This window comes from Callithrix jacchus, chromosome 10, assembly GCF_049354715.1.
Source record: "Callithrix jacchus isolate 240 chromosome 10, calJac240_pri, whole genome shotgun sequence".
NCBI classification, from domain to species: Eukaryota; Metazoa; Chordata; class Mammalia; order Primates; family Cebidae; genus Callithrix; species Callithrix jacchus.
This window is the reverse complement of record NC_133511.1, coordinates 16,883,000-16,910,489: the sequence shown is the minus strand read 5'-3', so window position 1 is coordinate 16,910,489 and position 27,490 is coordinate 16,883,000. Positions and strand designations below refer to the sequence as shown.

Sequence of the window (27,490 nt, the reverse complement as noted above, 5' to 3'; positions counted from 1 at the left end):
CAAAGTGCTGGCATTACAGGTGTGAGCCACTGTGCCTGGCTCAATTAATTTTCAATTTACGTAGTAAACGTATACACTTAAATCCAATCCAATCAATTATTACATTAAATGTAAATGGACTAAAGGCTCTAATTAAAAGTCAATTTATCAGACTAGATTAAGAGGACCCAATTTTTTTTTTTTTTAAATAGAGTCACCCAAGCTAGAGTGCAGTAGTGCAGTATTGGTTCACTGCAACCTCGGCCTCCGGGATTTAAGTGTTTCTCCTGCCTCAGCCTCCCCAAGTAGCTGGGACTACAGGCATGTGTCACCACACCTAGCTAGTTTTTTTTTAAATTTATTTTTAGTAGAGACAAGGTTTCGCCATGTTCGCCAGACTGGTCTTGAACTCTTGACCCCAGGTGATCTGCCCGCCTTGGCCTCCCAAAGAGGTGGGATTACAGGCCTAAGCCACTGAAGAGGACCTAATTATGGGCTGTGTATAAAACATACATAAACACAGGCTGAAGGGGAAAGAACTGAAAAACATATACCATGTAAAAAGCAAGTACAAGACAACTTCAATGTCTACAGCAATATCACATAAAGTAAACTGTAATATAGAGTATGACTAAGATAAAGAAGGACATTTCATAATGACAAAATAGCCAATTTATCAGTAATATATAATGTTTAATGTTGGGGCTCAAGGCACTCCACCCCAAAATACAACTTAAAACAATTTTTTTTAATTTTTAATTTTTGTGGGTACATAATAGGTGTATTCAAAATACAACTTTAGGAGACCAGAATATGACATTCCAAAATATACCCCTTTGACATATTAATTATTTCAAGATGAATACTTTGAGAAACTGTAAATATAGGAGTAGCTCTGAAAACTTTCCCTTCTATAAAGAAAATCTGCCATCTCAAGGCCAGGTGAGGTGGCTCATGCCTGTAATCCCAGTACTTTGGGAGGCCAAAGTGGGTGGATCACCTGAGGTCAGGAGTTTGAGACCAGCCTGACCAACAAGGTGAAACCGAGTCTCTACTAAAAAAATACAGAAATTAGCCAGGCGTAGTGGCAGGCACCTGTAATCCCAGCTACTTGGGGGCAGAAGTTGCAGTGAGCCGAGACTGTGCCACTGCACTTCAGCCTGGGCAACGGAGCAAGACTCCATCTCAAAGAAAAAAAAAAAGAAAATCTGCCATCTCTAAAAGAATTTTCATCAGCAAAAGTAAGTCTCCCAAGAAGAGAGCTGCTCCAAGACCACTTCTCACCTGAAAAACATTTAAAAAACTGTACTCTTGTGCCTTTAAAAGACAGCTCTATTCTAAAGACAGCCCTCCTAAACTGAAGGAGACTGCTGTGTGTACTGCCATACTACCTTTTTACAACTGAGCACAGCAGGGGCCAAAAAAACAGAGGGGAGTAGAAAAAACAGAGGCCAGGACAATCACAGATATTTTAACCTACACAGCAAGGCAATTTTTATTTACTACATGTTTCTTCCCCTCACTCGCCCCTAATTTGTTTCTACCACTGCCTAGAAATCCCAAGCCTCTCTTCCTTTCTGTAGCTCAAGCTACTACATAAGTGTCAATCATCTGGCCCTTTAACCGCATATTTTTGTGGGACTTTATGTATACATGCATGTAAACATAATTAAAATGTTCTTTTCACCTGTTAATCTGTCTCAGGTCAATTTAATTAATGACCCAGCCAAATAAATTATTTAGAAGGGTGAAAAGAAACCATTTTCCCCTCCCCTACAATAACAATCATAAATGCATGTGTATCTAACAATTCAATATCAAAATATAAGAAACAAAAATTGACTGAATTAAAAGAAAAAAAAAAGTGGCTGGGCGTAGTGGCTCATGACTGTAATCCAAGCACTTTGGAAGTTTGAGGCAAGCAGACTGCTTGAACCCAGGAGTTCAAGACCAGCTTGGGCCACATGGTGAAACTCCATCTCTACAAAAAATACAAAAACTAGCCAGGTGTTGTAGTGCACAACTGTAGTCCTAGCTTCTCAGGAGGCTGAGGTGGGAGAATTGTGTGAACCCAGGTTGAGGTTGCAGAGAGCCACGACTGTGCCACTATACTCTAGCCTAGGTGGCAGAGCAACACCCTGTCTTGAAAACAAAAAAGAAAACAACTATAGTCATAGAGATTTTAACATCCCTCTGGCCTAAGTAACTGATATAACTAAATTTTAAAAATTAAAAATACACACAACAACGTTCCTCAATAAACACAGACAAAGGGCCAGGCACGGTGGCTCATGCCTGTAATCTCAGCATTTAGGGAGGCCGAGGCAGGAAGATCGCTTGTGGCCAGGACTTCAAGATCAACCTAGACAACATAGTAAGACCCTGTATCCACAATTTTTTTAAAAAAATTAGCCAGGCATGGGGGCATGTACCTACAGTCCCGGTTACTTAGGAGGCTAAGGTAAGAGGATCACTCGAGGCCACAAGTTTGAGGCTCCAGTGAGCTAGAATCATTATCACTACATTCCAGCCTGGGCAACAAAGCAAGACTCCACTCAAAAAACAAACAAAACAAACACAAAGTCCTTAACAAAACATTAGCAAATTGAATTTGGCAATATATAAAAACAATATGTGTTGTCCATGTTTGGTTTATCTCACCAATGAAAGGTTGGTTGAACATTTGAAAATAAATCAATGGGCCAGTTGCAGTGGTTCACACCTGTAATCCCAGCACTTTCTTTGGGAGGCTGAGGCAGGCAGATAGCTTGAGGTCAGGAGCTAAAGAAAAGCCTGTCCAACATGGCAAAACCCTGTCTCTACTAAAAATACAAAAATTGGCCAGGCATGGTGGTGAGCGCCAGTAATCCCAGCTATTCGGGAGGCTGAGGCAGCAGAATTGCTTGAACCTGGGAGGCAGAGGTTGCCGTGAGCTGAGATTGTACCACTGCACTACAGACTGGGCGACAGAGGGAGACTCTGTTTATCCACACACAAAAAGTGATTAAATAAATCAATATAATACACTGTATTAACAGAATAAAGGAGAAAAACCATTATATATATATATATATATATTTTTTTTTTTTGACGGAGTCTTGCTCCGTCACCCAGGCTAGAGTGCAGTGGAGTGATTTCAGCTCACCGCAACCTCCGCCTCCCAGGTTCAAGGGATTCTCCTGCCTCAGCCTCCCAACTAGCTGGGTTTACAGGTACTTACCACCAGGTCCAGCTAATTTTTGTATTTTTGGTAGAGACAGGATTTCGCCATGTTGGCCAGACTGGTCTTGTCGTGATCTCAAGTGATCCACCTGCCTTGGCCTACCAAAGTGCTGGGATTACAGGCGTAGCCCAGCCAATAATTTTTAAAGATGCAGAAAAAGCATTTGACAAAATGAAATACCCATTCATTTTAATAACTCTCAGAGAATTAGAAATAGAATGTAACTTCTATTTGATAAAACTCATACGAAAGGCCAGGCACGGTGGCTCACGCCTGTAATCCCAGGACTTTGGGAGGTCAAGGCAGGCAGATCATGAGGTCAGGATTTCAAGAGCAACCTGACTAACATGGTGAAACCCCGTCTCTACTAAAAATACAGAAGTTAGCTGGGTGTGGTGGCGCGTGTCTGTAATCCCAGCTACTCAATAGGCTGAGACCGGAGAATTGCTTGAACCCAGAAGGCAGAGGTTGCAGTGAGCCGAGATCGCGCCATTGCACTCCAGCCTGGGCGACAGAGCAAGACTCTGTCTCAACAAAAAAAGAAGAAAAAGAAAAAGAAAAAAAGGCATACACAAAACACCTATAGCCAGCATCAAACTTATTGTTAAAATATTAAAAACTTATCCTCTAAGAGCAGGAACAAGACAAAGATATTCACTTTAACACTTCTATTCAATAGCATACTGGAGGTACTATCCAGTGCAATATTTGCAAGAAATAGAAGGCTTAAGGGTTTGAAAGGAAGAAATAAAACTGTGTGTACTCAGATACCATGATTGTCTATGTAGAAAGTCTTAAGGAATCTACAAAACAACTGATACACTGACACAGCAATTTAACCAAACAGCGGGCATAAGGTCAAAAACAAAAATGAGTTGTACTTAGCAGCAATTGAAACTTCTAAAAAATTCTTAATTTCATTTACAATAGCATCAAAGAACATAAAATATTTAGGAATACATTTAAAGAAAAATGTGCAAAATCTGTACACTGAAAACAATACAATGTTGCAGAGATAAAGACCTAAATACAGATGTGTCATATTTATTAATTAGAAGACTTAATATTGTAAAAATGTCAATTTTTCCCAAGTTGATGTATATTCCTACCAGTTTTATCTTTTTTTGTATAAACTGGTAAACTGATTCTAAATACACATGAGGCCAGGCGCGGTGGCTCACGCCTATAAGCCCAGTATTTTGGGAGGTTGAGGTAGGCCAACTGCTTGAGTCTAGGAGTTCAAGACCAGCCTGGACAACATGGCAAAACCTTGTCTCTACAAAACATACAAAAAATTAGCCAGATGTGGGAGTGACCATCTGTAGTCTCAGCTACTGTGGAGGCGGAGATGAGAGAATTGCTTGAGTCCAGGTCAAGCCTGCAGTGAGCCGTGATCAATGCCACTGTACTCCAGCCTTGAGACCCTGTCTCAGAAAAATAAAAAATACCTAGAATATGCAAAGGACCTAGAATGTCTTGAAAAAAAGTAGAAGACCTTGCAATATCTGATTTCATGACTTATGATAAAGATATAATAATCACGACGTGAATTTATTTATATAAATTATTTTACAAAAAAAATTTAATAAAGAAATAGAGACAGGGTCTCACTGTGTTGCCCAGGTTGGTCTCAAACTCCTGGTCTCATGTGATCCTCCCATCTTGGCCTCCCAGAGTGCTGGGATTTACAGGCATGCGCCACCATGCCCAGCAGACAGTATAATTTAGTATACAGACAAGTATATCAACACAATAAAATGATATTCAGAAATAGACCTACTATTCATACAAGTGACTCATACTGCCATTTGGTTTTTGGCAAAAGTGCCAAGCACTCAAAGAGGGAAAGGGAAGTCTTTTCAATAAATGGTACTGGAACAACTAGATAGCCACATGGAAAAAAATGAACCTCACCCTTTACTTCTCACCATACATAAAAATTAACCTGCTGGGACTATAGTGGTACACGCCTATAGTCCAGCTACTTGGGAGGCTGAGACGGGAGAACTGCTTGAGGCCAGGAATTTGAGGCCACAGTGAGCTATGACTGCACCTATGAATAGCCACTGCACTCCAACCTGGGCATCAGAGCAACACCCCGTCTGCCAAAAAAAAACAAACATACATTCCAATGTTGTGCCCCCCATGGGAAGAAGAAAAAAAATCAAAGAATTTGAGATGAATCACAGACATTAATATAAAAGGCAAAATGATAAAGCTTCCATAACAAAATATACGAAAAAATCTTTGCTATTTCAGGGTGGGCAAAGGTAACTTAGAGAGGACACAGGAAGCAATTAAGTATAAAGGAAAAGTTTAATAGACATTATTTCATCAAAAATGCAATTAAAAAGTGAACAGTCATGTAAGAGGGCAGGAGAAAATTTTTACATAACATATAACTGACAAATTCAAAATATAAAAAGAACTTCTACTACACAGTAATAAAAAGTCAAAAATTCAACCCCCCGAAAAAAGGGATAAAAAATTTAGACACTTCCCAAAATAAAATACACAAATGGTCAATAAGCAAATAGAAAAAGAGACACCATTATTAGTTATTAGGGATATTAAAACCACAATGATTCAAACCATCTGAAATCTCTAGAAAATAAAAAACATACACGTGCTCGCTTCGGCAGCACGTATACTAAAAATTGGAATGATACACGGAAGATTAGCATGGCCCCTGTGCAAGGACGACACGCAAATTTGTGAAGCGTTCCATATTTTAAACAAGAGAAACACACACACACACACACACACACACAATGAAATACCACTATGCAAGCCCTTGACAGCAAGGATGTGAAGCTATCAGAACTCTCATATATGGCTGATAGAGTGTAAAATGGTATACTCAATTTGGAAGCATATCTGGCAGTTTCTTATAAATCTGTTCATAATAGTCAAAACCTGGAAACTACTACATGATCATCCACAGGAGAATGAATAAACAAAACTCCAAAACATCAGTAAGAGGAATACTATTTAACAATAAAGCTTGGTGTGGTGGCTCAGGCCTATAATCCCAGCACTTTGGGAGGCCAAGGTGGGCAGATCACTTCAGGTCAGGAGTTCGAGACCAACCTGGGCGACATGGCAAAACCCCATCTCTACTAAAAATACAATAATTCGCTGGGTGTGGTGGTGCACATCTGCAATCCCAGCTACTCAAGAGGGTGAGGTGTAAGAATTGCTCCAACCCGGGAAGCAGAGGTTGCAGTAAGCCACCATTGTGCCATTGCATTCCATCTTGGGTGACAGAGTGAAATTCCGTCTCAAAAAAAAAAACAAAAACCACAATAAGAAGACCACCATGCCCAGCAAATTTTCTCTACTTTTAGCAGAGATGAGGTCTCACTATATTGCCTAGCCTGGACCTGAACGCCTAGCCTCAAGTGATCCTCCTGCATCAGCCTTCCAAAAATGCTAGGATTAGTGTGAACCACCTTGCCTGGCCTCAATTTTAATTCAGCATGGACTTTTTTTTTTTTTTTTTTTGGTCATCCAACCTGGAGTTCAGAGGTAGAATCCTCAGCTCACTGCAACCTCCACCTCCTGGGTTTAAGTGATTCTCGTGTCTCAGTCTCCTGAGTAGTTGGACTGCAGGTGGCTGCCACCACCATGCATGGCTAATTTTTGTATTTTTGGTACACATGGCGTTTCGCCATGTTGGCCAGGCTGGTCTCCAACTCCTTACCTCACGTGATCTGCCCACGTCGGCCTCCCAAAGTGCTGGGATTATAGGCATGAGCCACTGTACCCAGCCAGGATAGACTTCTATATTACATCCAGAGTAATGCTTCCAATGAACAGTAACTCCCTTGATCTGCTACTTACCTGTTATTCTATCCTATGAATTGATCAGGCAAATTCAGAGATTTTTTTTTAAAAAGAAAAATATTGTTTGATATTGTAGCTTTTATGCTCCTTGTCCCAAACCACAACTATGAAAATATAAATCAATTATGTCTTTTTAAACACAGGGTCACCACAAACCCTACTTACTGCCATTCTCAATGAGTCACTGTTGTTTTGTTATTGTTGTTGTTTTTTAAAGTTTTTTAATAGAGATAAGGTCTCATTATGTTGCCCAGGCTAGTCTCAAACTCCCAAACTCAAGCAGTCCTCCCGCCTTAGCCTCTCAAAGTGCTGGGATTACAGAGGTAAACCAGTGTGCCTGGCCACAATAAGTTACTGTTAAAGGTAGGGAGCTTAAAAGAGGCTCTGCACTGGAAGAGCAGGAACAGGGAAACTACCTTTCTAATGCCAGCAATAACCTGAAGGATAAAAGCTGGGAACTACAAACTGTCCCTGAGAAGCAAGACAACTTGCAGGACAGAGCAGTCAGGTGTCCAGGAGAAAGAAAACCAAATACATGACTAAACTAAATATTTGATCTTTTAAATTCTGGCCAATTCAGTTTGTCTCGGCTGAAGAAGGAAAACTGCTTGAACCTGGGGGGCAGAGATTGAAATGAACCAAAATCATGCCACTGCACTTTAGCCTGGCAACAGAGCAAGACTCTGCCTCAAAAAACAACCAAACGAAAAATTATAATTAGACTAGGCACAGTGTTTCACACCTGTAATCCTAACACTTTGGGAGGTCAAGGCCAGGAGTTTGAAATCAGCCTGGCCAATAAACTGAGATCCAGTCTTTACAAAAATAAAAAAACTTAGAGATGGGCATGGTGGTGCACACCTGTATTCCCAGCTATTTGGGAGGTTGAGGCAGGAGGATGGCTTGAGTTCAGAAATTCCAGGCTTTAGTGAGCTGTGATTATACCACTACACGCCAGCCTGACCAACAGAGTGAGATCCTGTTTCTAAAAATAAAAAAATTATAATTACATTGAAATACATAGTGACGACTTTCAAATAATACAAAGCACTTAGCAGATTTTTATTAAGTAAATTCATCTTTTTTTATTTGAGACGGAGTTTCCCTCTTGTTACACAGGCTGGAGTGCAATGGCGTGATCTTGGCTCACCGCAACCTCCACCTCCTGGGTTTAGGCAATTCTCCTGCCTCAGCCTCCTGAGTAGCTGGGATTACAGGCATGCACCACCATGCCCAGCTAATTGTTTGTAATGTTAGTAGAGACGGGGTTTCACCATGCTGACCAGGATGGTCTCGATCTCTTGACCTCGTGATCCACCCGCCTCGGCCTCCCAAAGTGCTGGGATTACAGGCGTGAGCCACCGTGCCCGGCCTAAATTCATCTTTATATGACATAATGTGAAATTCCCTTAATTTCCAATACAGCGATCCAATAAATACTTACCATATAATTACCAGATATATGGCACTAAATTAAGTGGTATAAGAGAACACAAAAGAATAAAACATTTTTTAAAAATTTCAGATTCAGTTCATAAAGAAATGGCAAAGGTAATTTTGCCAAGAAGGCAAAATTTAAATTAAAACATTTAAGAGAGATAAGACATCTTATCAAAGAACCCCATTATTTTAAAAAAAGAACCCCATTATTTCTCTAATTTTCCAAGCCAGAAATATGGGAGTTATCCCTAACTCAACCCTGTCTACCCACATTGATCAGTACTGCCCCTAATGTCTTAGAAATATGCTCACTTCTCTCATTCCCACTGGCACTACTTTAGTTTCCGCCATAATTATTCTAACCTAGGCTCTGATACGTCTCCTAAATGGTCAAATACACTAATCCAATCCATTTTCCCACTGCCCAAGTGATCTACTTAAAATGCAAATTGTAGGCCAGGCATGGTAGCTCACGCCTACAATCCCAGTACTGTGGGAGGCCAAGGCAGGCAGATCACTTGAGGTCAGGAGTTCAAGACCAGCCTGGCCAACATGGTGAAACTCCCATCTCTATTAAAAATGCAGAAATTAGCCAGGCATGGTGCACAGGCCTGTAGTCCCAGCTACTTAGGAGACTGAGGCAGAAGAATCACTTAAACCCAGGAGATGGAGACTGCAGTAAGTCAAGATTGTGCCACAGCACTCCTGCCTGGGCAACAGAGTAAAGGTCTATCTAAAAAAATAAAATAAAATAAGAATTGTGTCATTTGATTCTCTCCTCCCTTAAAATCCTTCACTACCTCTACCACAGAAGAACCCAAACTCCTTAACACAGTATAAGAGCCTTTTCTGATCTGGCCTCACTTCTCCACTTCATATCTTGGTTGCTTTTCTCTTTCATCTCTGAGCAATGTCTTTTCCTTCATTTGTTGCCTGGCTAATTCTTCCCTGTTCCTACCCTGACCCCTGTTACTTTTTCTTTGAAAATTTCAAACCAACAAAAAGTTAACAAAAATAATAAAATGAATATCTACCTGTCATCTAGATGAGTTGATACTTTTTTTTGCCTCGTTTACATCATGACAGGTTAACTTCTAAAACTTCAGCAAGTATCTCTTATGAACAAGAACATCCTTCTACATAATGAAACATCATAATCACACCCAAAACACTTTTTTAATTTCTTTTTTTTTTTTTTTTGAGATGGAATTTCACTCTTGTTACCCAGGCTGGAGTGCAATGGCACGATCTCGGCTCACCGCAACCTCCGCCTCCTGGGTTCAGGCAATTCTCCTGCCTCAGCCTCCTGAGTAGCTGGGATTACAGGCGTGTGCCACCATGCCCAGCTAATTTTTTGTATTTTTACTAGAGACGGGATTTCACCATGTTGACCAGATTGGTCTCGATCTCTTGACCTTGTGATCCACCCGCCTCGGCCTCCCAAAGTGCTGGGATTACAGGCTTGAGCCACCGTGCCCGGCCTCCTAAATTGTGTCCCTTAAAACTCGTATGCTGAAGCCCTAACCCCAGTGTAATTGCATTTGGATACAGGGCCCTGAAGGAAGCAATTATGATGGTTAAATGAATTCATAAAATGGGAACCTAATCCAATAGAATAGATGTTCCATAAGAAGAGGAAGAGACACCAGGAATGTGCACACATAGCACAAAAGCCACGTGAGACCAGAAGGCAGCTGTCAGCAAGCCTGGAAAAGAGGTAACCTGCCAGCATCTTTATGTTGAACTTCCAGCCTCCAGAACTGTAAAATATTCTGTTGTTAGGCCGGGCACGGTGGCTCATGCCTATAATCCCAGCACTCTGGGAGGCCGAGGCGGGTGGATCACGAGGTCAAGAGATCAAGACCATCCTGGTCAACAAGGCGAAACCCCGTCTCTACTAAAAATACAAAAATTAGCTGGGCATGGTGGTGCACGCCTGTAGTCCCAGCTACTCGGGAGGCTGAGACAGGAGAATTGCTTGAACCCAGAAGGTGGAGGTTGCAGTGAGCCAAGATCGTGCCATTGCACTCCAGTCTGGGTAACAACAGGGAAATGCCATCTCAAAAAAAAAAAAAAAAAATTATGTTGTTTAAGCCACCTAGTTAGTGGTATTCTGTTATGGCAGGCCAAGGTGACGAATATAATGAACAAAATCTATGCACCCTGGTTCCTATGAATGATGGAATACTAAGAAAAACCTACACCACTGCTAGAACAAAGAGACCTACAGAAGACATACCCCTTGCTTCCAGAAAAATGAACCCCACATTTAACAGAAAGAATGGCAAAAAACATTATTCTGACACTGTGACATATAAATTTAATGAAAAAAATGGATCTTCAAGAATACAAACACCAAAATTATTAGTATCAATAACCATATGCAGCAATTCAATCGGATGGAAAAGATGGTAGAGATACATAAAGAATGTAGAGAGTAGCCTAGGGAGTGGCGGCTCACGCCTACAATCTCAGCACTTTCGGAGGCCGAGGCGGGTGGATCACCTGAGGTCCAGGAGTTCAAGACCAGCCAGACCAACAAGGAGAAACTCCATCTCTACTAAAAATACAAAATTAGCAGGGTATGGTAGCACATGCCTGTAATCCCAGCTACTCAGGAGGCTGAGGCAGGAGAATCGCTTGAACCCAGAAGGTTGTGGTGAGCCAACAGTGCCCGCTGCAGTCTAGCCTGGGCAACAAGAGCAAAACTCCGTATCAAAAAAAAAAAAAAAAGAATGTAAGAAGTAAAAGTGAGTTTGTTGAAGGTAAAAAAATTAAAATTAAAAAAAGGCTGGGCACAGTAGCTTACATCTGTAATCCCAGCACTTTAAGAGGCTGAGGCAGGCGGACTGCTCAAAGCCAGAAGTTTAAGACCAGTCTGTTCAACAAAATGAGACCCTCATCTCTATAAAAAATTTTAAAAATTAGCTAGGCATGATGGCACTTGCCTGTAATCTCACTTGAAACCAGGAGGCACAGAGTGCAGTGAGCTGAGACTGCACCACTGCACTCCAGCGTGGGCAACAGAGCGCAACTCTGTCTCAAATAAATAAATAAATAAAGAGCACACATCAAAAGGAAATTTTCCACAGGGCTTAGAAGAGCATTATAGACTCTTCTTTCCAGTTTCTGTACTTTAATATCTGCTGCTAAATTGCTACATGTACATTTCTATGCTCATCTTCCCCATGCAGATTGTGAAGACAAAGGCAGAGGCCATGTCATGGGGTGGAAGCAACTGCTTCGATCGCTAACAGTGGCTGGAATAGTGTTCTACTCCAGGTACACTCTTCGTAATTGCTGGAAAATGATCATTATAGACAACTGACCCACCTTCTAATTATTCAGCATCAGAGATTCTCAACAGAACAACTGATTGGTCCACAAGCCTTCTCTCAAACACTTCCTCATGTTGAGCTTCACAGTTACCATCTTGGAGACTCAGAAAATGATTCAGCTACGAGCTTGCTAACTCAGCAGTCTGACGCATTAGCAAAAGCCAAGATTTTTTTGATAAAATAAAATGCATTTTGGTAGAATTTAAATAAAGCCAGAGTATTCATAGCTATTCCATTTTCCAAACAGCTCATTTTAGGAAACTTAGAAAATTGAGAGAATTCGACCAACTTCTATGCACACTTTGCTTTTTCTGCAGTACCCAGAAAAGGACACAAATCCACTAACTTAGTATTATAGAATTATTTCACAAATAGCTGACACCATTATTGTTTGAAATTTACTTTGGATGCTCAATAACATGAGTGTAAAACATGCTCATGGTCTGAACTTGTTTTTTTTTTTTTTGAGACAGAGTCTTGCTCTATCACCAGCCTGGAGTGCAGTGGTACGATCTTGGCTCACTGCAACCCCCACCTCCCAGGTTCAAGCAACTCCCCTGCCTCAGCTTCCTGAGTAGCTAGGACTACAGGTGCATGCTAATTTTTTGTATTTTAGTAGAGACAGGGTTTCACCATGTTGGCCAGGATGGTCTCGATCTCCTGACCTTGTGATTTGCCTTCTTCAGCCTCCCAAAGTGCTGGGATTACAGGTGTGAGCCACCAGGCTTGGCCCATGGTCTGAACATGTAAATATCAGGTTATAAAGTGAAATCAGGGTCAGATGCATAACAAAAAAATTTTTTTTTAAGAGACAAGGTCTTGCTCTGTCACCCAAGCTAGAATGCAGTGGTGTAATTGTAGTTCCCTGCAGCCTGAAACTCCTGGGTTCAAGCAAGCCTTCCACCTAAGCCTCCCAAATAGCTAGGACTACAGCCACATGCCACCAGGCCCAATTAATTTTTTTTTGAGACGGAGTTTCGCTCTTGTTACCCAGACTGGAGTGCAATGGCACGATCTCGGCTCACCACAACCCCCGCCTTCTGGGTTCAAGCAATTCTCCTGCCTCAGCCTCCCAAGTAGCTGGGACTATAGGCGCACACCACCATGCCCAGCTGATTTTTTTGTATTTTCAGTAGAGACGGGGTTTCACCTTGTTGACCAGTATGGTCTCGATCTCTTGACCTCGTGATCCACCCGCCTCAGCCTCCCAAAGTGCTGGGATTATAGGCGTGAGCCACTGAGCCCGGCCCAATTAATTTTTTTAAAAAATTTTTTTGTAGAGAGGAGGTCTTGCTATGTTGCTCAGGCTGGTCTCAAACTCCTGGCCTCAAGCAATCCTCCCACCTTGGCATCCCAAAGCCCTGGGATTATAGGTGTGAGCCACTACATCCAGCTTGTATCAAAATCTTGACCATACTTGGGACTCAACAATTAACTGCTATTATTTCAAAGTATTAATAAATCTCTGAACTTTTTTCTATTAAGTCTAATGTTTGATACTGAAAAAACTAAAGTCATTGGAGAGTTTTTACTTCTACATTTGTTTTTCAAATAAAAATTAAATTGAAAGCAAAGAAACTACAAATGCAAACGGGTCTGGCCCCTCATGCATACATACACACAAGGTTTTTATTCTTAACATCAGTTACCTTCTGCCCTTCTCACAAAGCTTCTCAATTTCAGCTTTCAGATCCTGCTCCTTCTGTAAAAACTCCTTCTTTTCTTTCTCTATCTTCTTCTTTGTTTCTTCTCGTTTTATTGTCACATCCTGAATAGCCTTTAGTATCTCCTGAGTTCCACACAATTATAGTCGCACACAAATAAAAAAGAAAATAAGTTAGTTCTTTTGATGTGAAGGTTATTTTCAACTATCACAAATTCACATATTGACTTTAGTGAATTCAAATTGAATTCAAAGAATATGATTGATGGGTAGCTCCAAAAGTCCGTATTCAGACCTAAAGAAGAAGGTTATAGTAATGCAGATTGCAACTCAAAAGGAAAAATAATTTCTAGCAATCACAATTGTTCAAAAATGGAATAAACTGCCTTGTGAAGCAGTAAGCTCTCCATTACTGTTGTTCAAATAAAGGCTGAATGAACATGAACACCTGTCAAGAATGCTGAGAAAAGAGTTCTCGTACCAGGTGGGAGTCTGTACATCCGACGAGCATTGTCTTGTTTCGTTTTGTGAAGAGTCTACTTTATTATGTATGGGCTTTATTTGTTTTACTATTTAACAAGAACAAATACACACACGTACAAACACACGTGCTTTTTTTTTTTCCAATTAGGAGTCAAACAGGCCAGGAGCAGTGGCTCATGCCTATAATCCTTGCACTTTGGGAACCCAAGGCAGGAAGATCACGGTGTCCAGGAGTTAGAGACCAACCTAGTCAACATACAAAAACCTTGTGTCTACGAAAAATTAAAACATTAGCCAGGTGTGGTGACACATGCCTGTGGTCCAGACACTCGAGAGCCTGAGGTAAAAGAATAGCTTGAGACCAGAACATCAAGGATACAAGTGAGCCTTGATTGTACCCAGTGTATTCCAGCCTGGGCAACAGAACAAAACCCAGTTTCAAAAAAAAAGTAAAACAATACAAAGGTGATGAAGAGTCACCTCCACCCCCACTTCATACCACTTCCAGCTGTAAGAGTAATCAATATGTTAACTGCTTTATATTACACTTTCATATCTTTCTCTATGCTCACACAAAGGCATGTATACTTAGGTATTCATTTCTTTGCTTTTTTTTTTTTTAATGAAGTCATTTTACATACATTATTTTGCATCCTGATTTCTTTTGCTTGACATGAATGCATTATGTCAATAAATATGGATTAAAAAATAGCTGTACAATACAACACGGATCTATCTAATTAATCCGAACATTCTCTACCAAAAGTCTCTGAGCATTAACACCTTTTATTTTTTGAGACAGGGTATCATTCTGTTACTCAGGCTGGAGTGCAGTGGCACAATATCAGCTCACTGCAACCTCTGCCTCCTGGGCTTAAGCAATCCTCCCACTTCAGCCTCCCATGTAGCTGGGACCACAATGCCTTGGACAGGCACTAGTGAATGTTTCTTGTGTGTACCACCATGCCCAGCTCATTTTTTGTATTTTTGGTAGAGATAGGGTTTTGCTATGTCGCCCAGGCTGGTTTGAACTCCTAGACTCAGGGATCCACCTGCCTCGACCTCTAAAAGTGCTGGGATTACACTTGGCCTTGCCTTTTTATTTCAATTAACTCAAAAATAAAATCAAAGTTTGAGCCGGGCATGGATGGCTCAAACTTTATTTCTGAGTTAACTGAAATAAAAAGACCTCCTTTGGGAGGTCAAGGCAGTTGAATTTTTTGAGTCTGGAGTTCAAGACCAGCCTGGGCGACATTGTAAAACCCCATCTCTACCAAAAATACAAAAAATGAGTCAAGCGTAGTGGCACACGCCTGTGTTTCCAGCCACTTGGGAGACTGAGGTGGGAGGATTGCTTGAGCCCAGGAGGCAGAGGCTGCAGTGAGCCAAGAAGGGGCTATTGTACTCCAGCCTGAGTGACAGAGTGAGACTCTGTCTTAAAAATAAATAAATAAAAAGTTTAAATAAAATTAAAGTTTGATCAGGGACTCTTGCTTAACTCATTGACAATTTCAATATAAGCAGAATACCTGGTGATTCTTCATTTCTTCTTCTCTCCTTTGCTGAAGCTGCTTTAACTGCACTTGGAGCTGATTCTCCACTTGCCTCTGTTTGTCCAGGACCTCCTGGTAACGCTCTTTCAACAGGGTTCTCTCTGTCATCATTTTATCCTATTATGAACAAGACCAGAAAAGTTTATTTCCTAATTTAATCACAAGAAACATTCACTAGTGCCTGTCCAAGGCATTGTATAGAGCTCTATGACTACACTATCCAGTATCGAAGCCACTAGCCATATGTGGCTATATTAATTTAAATTCATTAAAATATGATGAAATTTGGCTGGGCATAGTGGTTCACACCTATAATCACAGCACTTTGGGAGGCTGAGGCGGACAGATCACTTGCGTTAGAAATTAGAGACAGGCTTGGGCAACATGGCAAAACCTTGCCTCTAAAAAAATTTAAAAATTAGCTGAGCATGCCAGCACTCAACTTTAGTCCCAGCTACTTGGGAGGCTGAGGTGCGATGATCACTTGAGCCTGGGAGGCAGAGGTTACAGTGAGCTGAGATCATGCCACTGCACTTCAGCCTAGGCAACAAAGCAAGAATCTGTCTCGAAAAAGTGTCCAGGAACATGATTCCTTACTGCTTAATAATAACACTGAAAACTGACAGATCTACTCAAGAGGTCTGAGAACCTGGTATTCAGACTGAACAATTCAGCATGCTTTCATATAAAGTAGGGATTAGAAGTGAAGCTTCTAGCCTAGGCACAGTGGCTCCTGCCTATAATCCCAGCACTTTTTAAAATTTTTTTTTTCCTGCCTCAGGTTTATTTGTACAAATAGCACAGGAGGACCCCAGCCCCATGCAGATGGCAGCCCCAGGGGGGTCACACCAGTCCTTCTGTCCTCACATTGGCAGACAAAGATATCTACTCTGAAGCCTTTGTAGGGGCCTGAGCACCTTTGAGAGCCTGAGATGGAACTGAAACTGGAGCTGAAGCCTGGGCCTTGGTTTGATCCTTGGCCTTGGCCTTGGCCTTGACCTTGACCTTTGGCCGGCAGAGCCTGAGCCCCTTGGCAATGCGTGCCGAGCACGCTTCCCAAGCTTGGGGTGGGCAATGTAGGCAAGTCGATCAAGCTTGCGGCTGACACCCTTTGGGATCTTGGGCTTAACCTCCTTGGGCTTTACGAGGGCCTTGATGGCCTCGGCACGTGCACTCATGGCCTTGGCATTGTTGGCCTGCATCTTCTTTAGGCCCTTCTTGTTGTGCTTCTTGGCAAAGCGCATGTTCCTCAGGAACTTGGGGTCCACCCCCTTAAGAGACTCGTATCTTTGTGATTGGGGTTTCTTGATACCATTTCTGTGCCATTTTCGGGACTGGTTGTGTGTGGTGTGGTTCTTGGACTTGGCCATGTCTGCACCCAAGCCGTGGTTCCCGAAGCTCCTAGGACCGGAAGGCAATCCCAGCACTTTTGAGGGGCCAAGGTGGGAAGACTGCTTGAGGCCAGGAGCTCATAACCAGCCTGGGTAACACAACAATACCTGGCCTCTATCAAAAAATAACAATAATAGATAAACAAATAGAAGTGCTTCTGAAAACAGTTTAGTTCTGCCACCCCCATGTCAGTAAATCAAGAAAATCAATGGTTACCCTTCAAAGGGACATTAAAATTTGAAGAGGGTCAACTTAAAACACATTTGGTATGAAGTAGCCTGTGTAATATTTAAACTGAGAGCTCTAAACTGAATTTTTTCATTAAATAATAACCATTTTAAAAAATTTTAGAAATGAATGGGGGAAACATCATACTATAATCATTTTTATAAAAGGCTCTCGAGGCTGGGTGCAGTGGCTGATGCCTGTAATCCCAGCACTTTGGGAAGCTGAGGCAGGCGGATCACTTGAGGTCAGGAGTTCAAGACCAGCCTGGCCAACGTGGTGAAATCCCATCTCTACTAAAAATACAAAAATTAGCTGGGCATGGTGGCACACGCCTATAATCCCAGGTGGGGAGGCTGAGGCAGGAGAATGGTTTGAACCTGGGAGGCAGAGGTTGCAGTGAGCAAAGTGCACACCACTGCACTCCAGCCTGGGTGACAGAGCAAGACTCAGTCTCAAAATAAATAAATAAAATAAAAAAATAAAAATAAAAAAGGCTCTCAAGATAGAACTTTGGCTTTGGCATAAGCTAATCTTTAGTCCATGTACTGAAATGTGACTAAGCTGTCCCAAAAAGCTGATTCCTCAGCATCATGCCTTTCTAGCAATTCTGAACCTGGATTCTACAGGTAAACCTCAGGGAATCTTTGAACTCTCTGCAACTGGTGTATGTATATATTTTTTTGAGATGAGAATTCAAAGTTTCCAAAAGATTCTGAAAGAGGACCTTAACCAAAGAAAAGTTGAAACCAGCAGATTATTCTTTTTTTGAGACACAGTCTCACTCTGTTGCCCAGGCTAGAATGTGGGGGCACAATCTCAGCTTACTGTAACCTCTGCCTCCCGGGTTCAAGCAGATCTTGTGCCTCAGCCTCCCAAGTAGCTGGGATTAAAGGCATGCACCAACATGCTCAGTTGATTTTTGTATTCTTAGTAAAGAGTTTTGCCATGTTGGCTAAGCCTGTCTCAAACTTCTCGCCTCAAGCAAGCCACCTGCCTCAGCCTCCCATAGTGTTGTTGTGATTACAGGTGTGAACCACTGCACCGAACTCCTTTTTTTTTTTTTTTTTTTTTGAGACAGAGTTTTACTGCGTCTCCCAGGCTGGAGTGCAGTGGTGCGATCTCAGCTCACTGCGATCTCTGCCTCCTGGGTTCAACTGATTCTCTCACCTCCGCCTCCTAAGTAGCTGAGATTACAGGCATGTGTCACCATGCCCAGCTAATTTTTTTTGTATTTTTAGTAGAGACAGGGTTTTACCATATTGCCCAGGCTTAACCTTAAGTGATCCACCCACCTCAGCCTCCCAAAGTGCTGAGATTACAGGGATGAGCCACCACACATTGTCTTTTTTTTTTCTAAGCACAACTCTTTCCCTTTACTTCCCTCTTTTTCTAAAATGCATTTTTACTATTATTATCATTATTATAGAGATGAGGTCTCACTATGTTGCCCAGGCCAGTCTTGAACTCCTAGACTCAAGCAATCCACCCACCTCAGCCTCCCAAAATGCTGGGATTATATGCATAAGCCACCGCACCCCACCTATGATGCATGTTTAGGACACAGGATCGGGGAAAAACTAGTATCATGGAAAAAAGTCTTAAGGTACATACTATTACTACATATGAGGCGATAACTTAAAGGTGTGCTTGAACCAATCTGTCTATCCTTAATGAGCCAAAGGGTTTATACACTGTTCCTTCATAAGTGGCTAGTTGGTTCCTAGGACTCGGAGTAACAATTTCAAATGCAGGTCGTGGGCAACAGTCATAAATACATGAAAAGGGTAGAAAACAGGACAGGACTCAGGTTTCTTATACTGCCACCAAGGTTAACAGCCTGCTTAGTTTCACTGGCTTTTGGTTTTGTTTTGTTTCTGGAGACAGAGTCTCGCTCTGTCACCCAGCCTGGGCTTACTGCAACCCCTGCCTCCCGGATTCAAGCAATTCTCTGGAGCAGCCTCCAGAGTAGCTGGGATTACAGGTACCAGCCACTATGTCTGGCTAATTTTTGTCTTTTTAGTAGAAACGGGGTTTTACCATGTTGGCCAGGCTGGTCTGGAACTCGTGACCGCAGGTGATCCACCAGCCTCAGCCTCCCAAAGTGCTGGGATTACAGGCATGAGCCACCATGCCTGGCCTTTTCTTTTTTTTAATTTTTGTTTCAGGGAGTCTCACTGTCACCCAGGCCCAGGCTGCAGTTCAACCACATAATCACAGCTCACACAGCCTCATCCTCCTGGGCTCAGGTGATCCTCCCACCTCAGTCTCCTGAGTAGCTAAGACTATAGGCATGTACCATCACACCTAGCTAATTTCTGTATCTTTTTTAGTCGAGACAGGGTTTTTCACCATGTTGGTCAGGCTAGAACTCCTGACCTTGTGATCCACCGGCCTTGGCCTCCCAAAGTGCTAGGATTACAGGTGTGAGAAACCGCACCTGGCCAGAGGTATTTTTTTTTTTTTTTAAATGTAACTGGTTGCTTTGTGAGGTAGTAAGCTTCCCATCTCTGGAAGTAATCAAGGAAAAGCTAGCTGATCATCTGTCAGGAATTTTATGACGGGGACTCCTGCACCTTTTCTAACTGAGGTGATATTGCCTCTAGATCCTCTATTTGAATGGTTTCATGTAACAATGACAGTTTAAATACTTACCAAATTCTTTTCAATATCTTGATCTGTGTTTACCTCTGAATCGGCCGTCTTAAAATCAGTCTGTAAAGGAAAAAACAGTTTTATTTAGAACTGTTCAGAGACACTTTAAAAGAGGCAGAACCACTAACTCCTAGAATTCTGCCAGAGGTAACTAACTTTTTGCTCTTTCCCCTTACCAAGCAAGCTAAGCAATGTAGTTGTGGCAAATGGACACGAACATCCACACTGTATTAATCATTGGTTCCACAAAATAACCTGAACAAGACCCAAGGATTGAGAAAGCCTCAAGTTTGAGATGAGAAGTCTGCCCTCTACAGTCTGTTGTGCCCATGCTTTCTCCTACGACAAAGCCACCCGTCACTAGAAGGCAGGATACACTGTATTTCTTAAGATGTGATTCAGAGAATTAACAAGGATTCTTCCTGCAAGGACAAAGGTAATAAATATGAATGCTAATATCCTACATTCATCAGTTACTCAGTGAAAGAGACTATATGTAGGCCATAAAATTCCTACTTGCCATAAGATTAGACAGTGGCTACTGACTTTCTTATTTACTGAACATCAGAATGAAGTCATTGCATGGCACTGTATGAAAGGAGAATGATGGTTGCTAACCAAAAAACAAAACAAGACAGCAAATTCTCCACCAAATATGAAAAACTACCTCCTACCCTGAACCCCTCCCCGCCAATTCCATTTTAGCAGCAGAAACTCGACACATGACCTGTACAGCAATGTTCTGAGAAAGCTTCAGGGAAGAGCTATCTTGATCATCATCCTGATCCACTCGGACTCCTTCAACCCCATTTGCTGGAGGCATTACAGGTCGGAAATCCAAGCCCATGTCCCTGCTGCCTTCCTTTAGGATGGAGGCTTGTGGGGATTTCTCTTCAGAGCAATTCCCGGAGGCAAGCTGCTTTGTATGGCACCCTGCCTTGAGAGACCGAGCGACTGGTTGGAGGCTCTCCCGGAGGCTTGTGTCCCCTCCTTCCTCTCCTGCTGTGCTGGCCACATCCTTCAAATCAGACTGAGACCCACTGCCAGAAAGACAAAGGGCTGTGGCTACCAAGTTTTCTCCTAAAACCGCCTGGTGCGCTGCAGAAGTGTCACCTGCTGATGAACCAGAATTCGGCTCCGAGTGCTCCAAGTGGACATTTCTGTTATTCTCCTTGGTTATTGTTTGGCTACTTACACTCGATAGAGGCGAGTTCTTCTGCTTCTGTGCAGAGTCTCTGGTGCTATCAAATACATAAGATCATAAGAAAAGTATATAATACTTTCAATATAACTACTAGAAGAACAAAACTAGACTATGTAAACCCTCCCCATTATCATAATGAAGAACTTACTTTAAACCCAGTGATTTCTATGCTATGTGCAGGTAGTATAACTTAGTGGTTAAGACCTGGTTTTGTATTTTTTTCTTTTAGAGAGGATCTCACTCTGTCACCCAAGCTGGAGTACAGTGGCGCAATCAAGACTCACTGCAGTCTCAAGGTCCTCAGCTCATGGGATCTTCCCACCTCAGCCTCCCAAGTAGCTAGGACTACAGGCACATGCCACCACACCCAGATATTTTGTATTTTTTTGCAGGATTTTGCCATGTTGCCCATGCTGGTCTCGAACTCTTGGGTTCAAGGGATCCATCCGCCTGCCTCAGCCTCCTAAAGTGTTGGAATTACAGGCGTGAGCCACCACAGCCAGCCAAAAACCTGGGTTCTAAAGACAGTCTACAGTAAGTAGCCAAACATAAATGACTCTGAAGATCCAAATAATTTTTGAAGGCCAATTTGAATAACTTCTGGGGATACGGACGAAACAACTTAATGCTAATTAGAATATTTAAGTTAGTTACATGCACTAATTTTTTTTTTTTTTTTGAGATGGAGTCTCACTCCCATCGCGCCAGCTGGAGCGCAGTGGCACAATCTTGGCTCACTGCAACCTCCACCTCGTGGGTTTAAGCCATTCTCCTTCCTCAGCCTCCCAAGTAGTTGGGATTATAGGCGTGCACTACCACGCCTGGCTAAGTTTTGTATTTTCAGTTGAGATGGGTTTCACCATGTTGGCCAGGCTGGTCTCAAACTCCTGACCTCAGGTGATCCTCCCAAAGTGCTAGGATTACAGGCGTGAGCCACTGCACCCAGCCTACATGTACTAATTTAGTTACACATAATATTATAATAAAATATGAACTTAGAAATATTGTTTTTATGCCTCTCTCACCTTTCACAACAATAATTTTCAACGTCATTATACAGATCTTTGAGCAGAACCACTTCTCTTTCTGCAACAGTTTTCCAGAGTATAGCACCTACACGTTAAGTTGTTTCAAGTACAGACAATTTTGAATCCAAAATTGAAGCTGTCAATAGAAATTTTACCCCAGACAGTAAGTATACACATGCTTAACATTCGGATATTCTGTCATTTGTCACAGCCTTTCAAGGTACTGCTTTATTTATTTACTTATTTTATTGAGACAGGGTTTCACTTTGTCACCCAGGCTGAAGTGAAGTATTGCTTTTTTTTTTTCAGACAGTCTCTTGTTTAGTCACCCAGGCTGGAGTGCAGTGGTGCAATCTCGGCTCACTGCAACCTCCGCCTCCCAGGCTCAAGTCATTCTCCTGTCTCAACCTCCCAAGCAGCTGGGATTACAGGCACCCGCCACCAAGTCCAGCTAATTTTTGTATTTTTAGTAGATATGGGGTTTTACCATGTCAGCCAGGCTGGTCTTGAACTCCTGACCTCAGGTGATTCAATCGCTTCAGCCTCCCAAAGTGCTGAGATTACAGACGTGAGCCACCGCACCCAGCTGAGGTACTGCTTTTTAAAGAGGTCTTTTTTTTTTTGAGACGGAGTTTTGCTCTTGTTACACAGGCTGGAGTGCAATGGCGCGATCTTGGCTCACCGCGACCTCCGCCTTCTGGGTTCAGGCAATTCTTCTCCCTCAGCCTCCCAAGTAGCTGGGACTACCGGCACACACCACCATTCCCAGCTAATTTTTTGTATTTTTAGTAGAGACGGGGTTTCACCATGTTGACCAGGATGGTCTCGATCTCTTGACCTCGTGATCCACCCGCATCGGCCTCCCAAAGTGCTGGGATTACAGGCATGAGCCACCATGCCTGGCCTAAAGAGGTCTTTAAAACATATTTAGAGTGACATCCAACATTCGGTTGTACATCTTTCACCCAGGAATTAAACACAGGAATTAAGTCTATGTTTAATTTCTTTGACCCCACCCTCTTTTTTTAAACTAATTCTATAACTGACACTCTTAAGCATACCCACCAGCACTGACTAAGGATTCAGGTTGAGGCATCTTTCTTTCCTCAATAGTACTTGTTCAAAATAAAACAACTGAAAGAATACCTTGGCCAGCGGCAATGGCTCATGCCTATAATCCCAACACTTTGGGAGGTCAAGGCAGGAGGATCATTTGAGGTCAGGAGTTCAAGACTAGCCTGGGAAACACAGCAAGATTCCGTCTCTACAAATAATTTAAAAATTAGCCGAGAGTAGTGGCTGGTGCCTACAGCTCCAGTTACTTGGGAGACTGAAGTGAGGGGACTGCTTAAGCCCAGGTGGTGGAGGCTGTAGTAAGCCATGATCACACCACTGCACTTCAGCCTGAGTGATAGAGGGAGACTCTGATCAATAATACAAACACTTGAACCACCATAAACACTCAAAGCTGATTCCTTCTTACCAGGAGTGAACTGTGAGGGGGTGCTTAATTAAAAATTCAGAAATATACAGTACCTGAGTTTGAATCCTGACTCCACCCATGCCTCCCACCCCATTTACAAGCTGTTTGACTCTGGGCAAGTTACTTCATTTGTAAAACTGTTGCGAGGATTACGTAAGATAATGCACATAAAGTACTCAGGTACAGTGCCTGGCACATAGTAAACATTCAATAAACCTTAGCTGCCATTATTATTACTAGCGCATATAACTGATTTTATCCAAACTCTGACTCCAACATAGCTTGGAAACCTTGGGCAAATTACTAACCTCTCTGTCCCTCAGTTTCCTCACCTGTAAATGGGAATAATATTATCACCTACCTCCTGGGACTGTTGTGAAGATTAAATGTGTTAACACATAGAGAGATGTAGTTAAGTGTTAGCTGTAGTTAAGTATTAGAGGTCCCATGTACTCTAGAAAAGGTGCAGTGGCTCACCCCTGTAATCACAGCACTTTGGGAGGCCAAGGTGGGCAGATCACTTGAGGTCAGGAGTTTGAGACCAGCCTGGTCAACATGGTGACACCCTGTCTCTACTAAAAATATAAAAATTAGCCAGGCTGCAGCCCTAAAAAAGGATGAGTTCATGTCCTTTGCAGGGACATGGATGAAGCTGTAAACCATCATTCTCAGCAAACGCAGGAACAGAAAACCAAATACCGCATGTTCTCTCATAAGTGGAAGGTGAACAATGAGAACACATGAACACAGGGAGGGGAATATCACATATTGGGGCCTGTTGGGAGTGGGAGGTTAGGGGAGGGATAGTATTAGGAGAAATACCTAATGCAGATGACGGGTTGATGGGTGCAGCAAATCACCGTGGCATGTGTATACCTATGTAACAAACCTAAACATTCTGCCCATGTATCCCAGAACTTAAATTTTTAAAAAAGGAAATATATACCAAAAAAAAAAATTAGCCAGGCGTGGTGGCGGGCACCAAAATCCCAGCTAGTCAGGAGGCTGAGGCAGGAGAGTCACTTGACCCCAGGAGGCAGAGGTTGCAGTGAGCTGAGATCACACCACTGCACTCTAGCCTGGGGGACAGAGCAAGATTCCAACTCAGACAAAAAAGAGCTGAGGGAAAATACACAGTTGGCCTCTTTATGTAGAACGTAGATTCCACATTCATGGATTCTACCAACCATGGACTGAAAATATTCAAAAGAATAAATGTTTGAGATGATGGATATGCTAATTACACTGATCTGATCACTATACATTACATGCACATAACTATCCACCACCATGAATACATACAATTATTGTGTCCATTTTTAAAATATAAAAATGAATCATTTAAAAGTGAAACACATTTGAAACCTAAAAAAATATATTCAGTCAGCTACTTGAGAGGCTGAAGTTAAAAAAATATATATATATTCAGAAAAAAACTGGTTACATCTTTAATGAACATGTACAAACGTCCTTCCTTATTATTCCCTAAACAATACAACTATTTATATAGCATTTACATTAGTTGTTGTAAATAACCTAGAGATTAAATAATCTAGAGATTATTTAAAGCATATGGGAGAACATGTGTAGGTTATATGCAAATTTTATATTTTTTAAATTTTTTAATCTTTTTAATTGTTTTAAGAGAGGTGGGTGTGTGTCTGTCCCAGATAAAATACAACACCATTTTATGTAAGGGACTTGAGCATCTACAGATTTTGGTATCCTCAGTAGGGGTCCTGGAACCAATCTCTAATATATACTGTGGGATGACTATAGTTAATTTAGTTCCATGTTGTATACAACAATGTATCATATTAGCTACTGTAAAGTGCAACTTTGGGTAACTGTGTTTCCATATGTGTATATATACTTAGATATCCACGCCTATATAACATTTCTCATTTCTCATATATAACATATAAATATATGGTTAAACAAACATACAGTCCATGTAGGAAGGGGCTGAAAATTTTTGGCATTTTTTAACAAGTTTGACCCCATGTATTCTAATCTATTTATTCCCCAAACATTTAGCATGACTGCTAAGTATTAGATGCTGTGCTGGATACCAGAAATACAAAGATAGATCAGATAGTCCTCTTCCTTTAAAAAGTTAGTGTCGGGGGGCAGGGTGAGGAAAAAAAAAAAAAGCTAGTGCAGTGCCAGCAGAGCCAAAAAGAAAGACCAGCTACACAAGACCGTCTCAAAAACCCTTTACCCAAATGAATCTTCCCAGTCAGGAGTCCACACATTACCTTAGACCATCTGGGAGGCCTTCGTCTGATCTGGAAGCACATAAACTAGAAGATTCCGGAGGACTGGGGGCATTGGCCACAACACCAGCGACCTCAGACGCTGCCATTATGCTCTGTACATTCAGAAACAAATTACAGGCTACAAGTTTCCAAAGTTTAAAACAAATGTATCTCTCCCCCCTCAGAATGTCCACACAACAGAGCTGTTCCAGTAAAGAAGCACAAAAACCTGGGCTCCAGGAGAAAATACCTAAGAGTATTGAAAGAGACATTGCATGCAAGGTCCCAGTGGGCACAATCCTCAGGAGTCACTGGATTTACATAAATATCTAGAAGTCTATGCAAACATCTTATTTTCACTTCTGGCAGAAATGTAGTCATTTAAAACAACAGATCATAGTTCGTGAGGATCTTCCAAGTGGTCCCATGCCTACCTTGTCTGCTATCACTTATAATAAAAAGTGTACCTTTTGGCCTTGTATCAATCAGATCATGTTTTTAAATCACTTTATGGTTGTTATATTCAAAGCATTCTCCGTTAATTTAAGTGGTTTTTGGAAGTGCTTGCCAGTAAGTGAACAAGTAATGCCACACAGGGCAATCCAGGGTGCATCTTCACTGTCCCACAGACGGGAAAGGCCTGATACCCACTACTGAGCAAAGTGTAGCCTCTTCAGAGTGACTAGTGGTGCACAAAAGAAACCTGGGTTCTCTAGCATGAAAATGACCAGCTGAAAAACATGGCAACACAAGGAAGGGAAGGGACGATGCCTTTTTTAAAAATCAAAGGTCATCTTTTATGCTGCAGAGCAAACTTAGACTTTATGAGGAGAAAAGAAAATCAAAATACTCGGGAGGTGGGGGAATGGAAGGTGAGTTTGCATTCTTGCTTTTATTTTAACATCACAGGTATTCCCCCAGGAACACTGAAGAGGGCACGGGGTAGATATGGAGAAAGGGCTGTGTCAACACCTCAGTCACAGACCGCAGAACCTCTGTGCCTCAGTTTCCCTCATTATACAAAGCTCCTGGGAGAAAATGGGCCCCAAATCGCCATTACTTCTCCCTCAGGTGCAAACATGCCGTCTCCAACAGAGCGCAGGGCCCGGGGTTCTCGGCACCCGGTGAACGAAACCCCAGGACAAGGGTCAGGCATGCAACTCCGTGGCTAGAGAGCCCGTGGCTCGGAGAGAAACAGCCGGCTGGAGGGTTGAGTGTGCCAAAAAAAAAAAAACTCCGCAACCCGGGCGACCACCAGCGAGGCGGCGGCGCCGGAGCCACGGGTCCTCGGGCGAAAACAGGGGACAGACGGGAAGGGGACAATGGGGGGAAGCGGCGCTGGGTGGCCTCCGCCACCCTCCACAGGGGACTGCTAGCCTGGCCGCTGGCTCGGAAAAGACCCCCCTCCACCCCTTCCCCTCGGGCCCCCACCCCGCTGCCAGCCCCCTATCCCACTTCTAGGCCGGGACCCCCGCCTCGGTTCTCACAGCACCCTCCACGCCCCCCACCCGACCCCCGCCCCCGGCCCTCGCCCCGCAGCCCCCTCCCACGCCCGCCCCGCACACACCTCCCGCGCCGCGCCCCCGAGAGAAAAGTGGGGGAGGGACGGGACGCACCTGAGCGGGCGGAGCGGGGGGAGGGGGCGGCCGAGCCACGGGGGGAGGGGTCGAGCGCCGGCCCGCGCGCGGCACCTCCCACTTCCGGCGGCACGAGCGGAGGG

General features: G+C 42.7%; 1 protein-coding gene and 2 non-coding genes across 6 annotated transcripts in view; 1 reads left to right on the top strand and 2 right to left on the bottom strand.

Moving 5' to 3' along the window:
* RNF214 (ring finger protein 214) overlaps positions 1-27,472 on the bottom strand; it is a 66,229-nt gene extending 38,757 nt beyond the window's left edge. The window contains exons 1-6 of one of the 4 annotated variants that reach the window (XM_002754461.6): positions 27,338-27,472; positions 25,771-25,883; positions 20,525-21,038; positions 19,798-19,857; positions 15,502-15,642; positions 13,476-13,615 (exon numbers count right to left, since the gene is read on the bottom strand). In XM_002754461.6, coding sequence (XP_002754507.1) covers positions 13,476-13,615; positions 15,502-15,642; positions 19,798-19,857; positions 20,525-21,038; positions 25,771-25,877 — 962 coding nt within the window. In that variant the 5' untranslated portion in view covers positions 25,878-25,883; positions 27,338-27,472. The remainder of the gene's footprint in view (positions 1-13,475; positions 13,616-15,501; positions 15,643-19,797; positions 19,858-20,524; positions 21,039-25,770; positions 25,884-27,337) is intronic. The other 3 variants (XM_003734112.6, XM_002754460.6, XM_009006861.5) reach the window with 3 other exon arrangements.
* Positions 1,282-1,439, bottom strand: LOC118146020 (small Cajal body-specific RNA 11). Its single transcript, XR_004731490.1, has one exon.
* LOC118145906 (U6 spliceosomal RNA) lies at positions 5,829-5,936 on the top strand. Its single transcript, XR_004731391.1, has one exon. It is a non-coding gene; the product is annotated as a U6 spliceosomal RNA (small nuclear RNA).
* Positions 27,473-27,490: the final 18 nt, after the last annotated feature.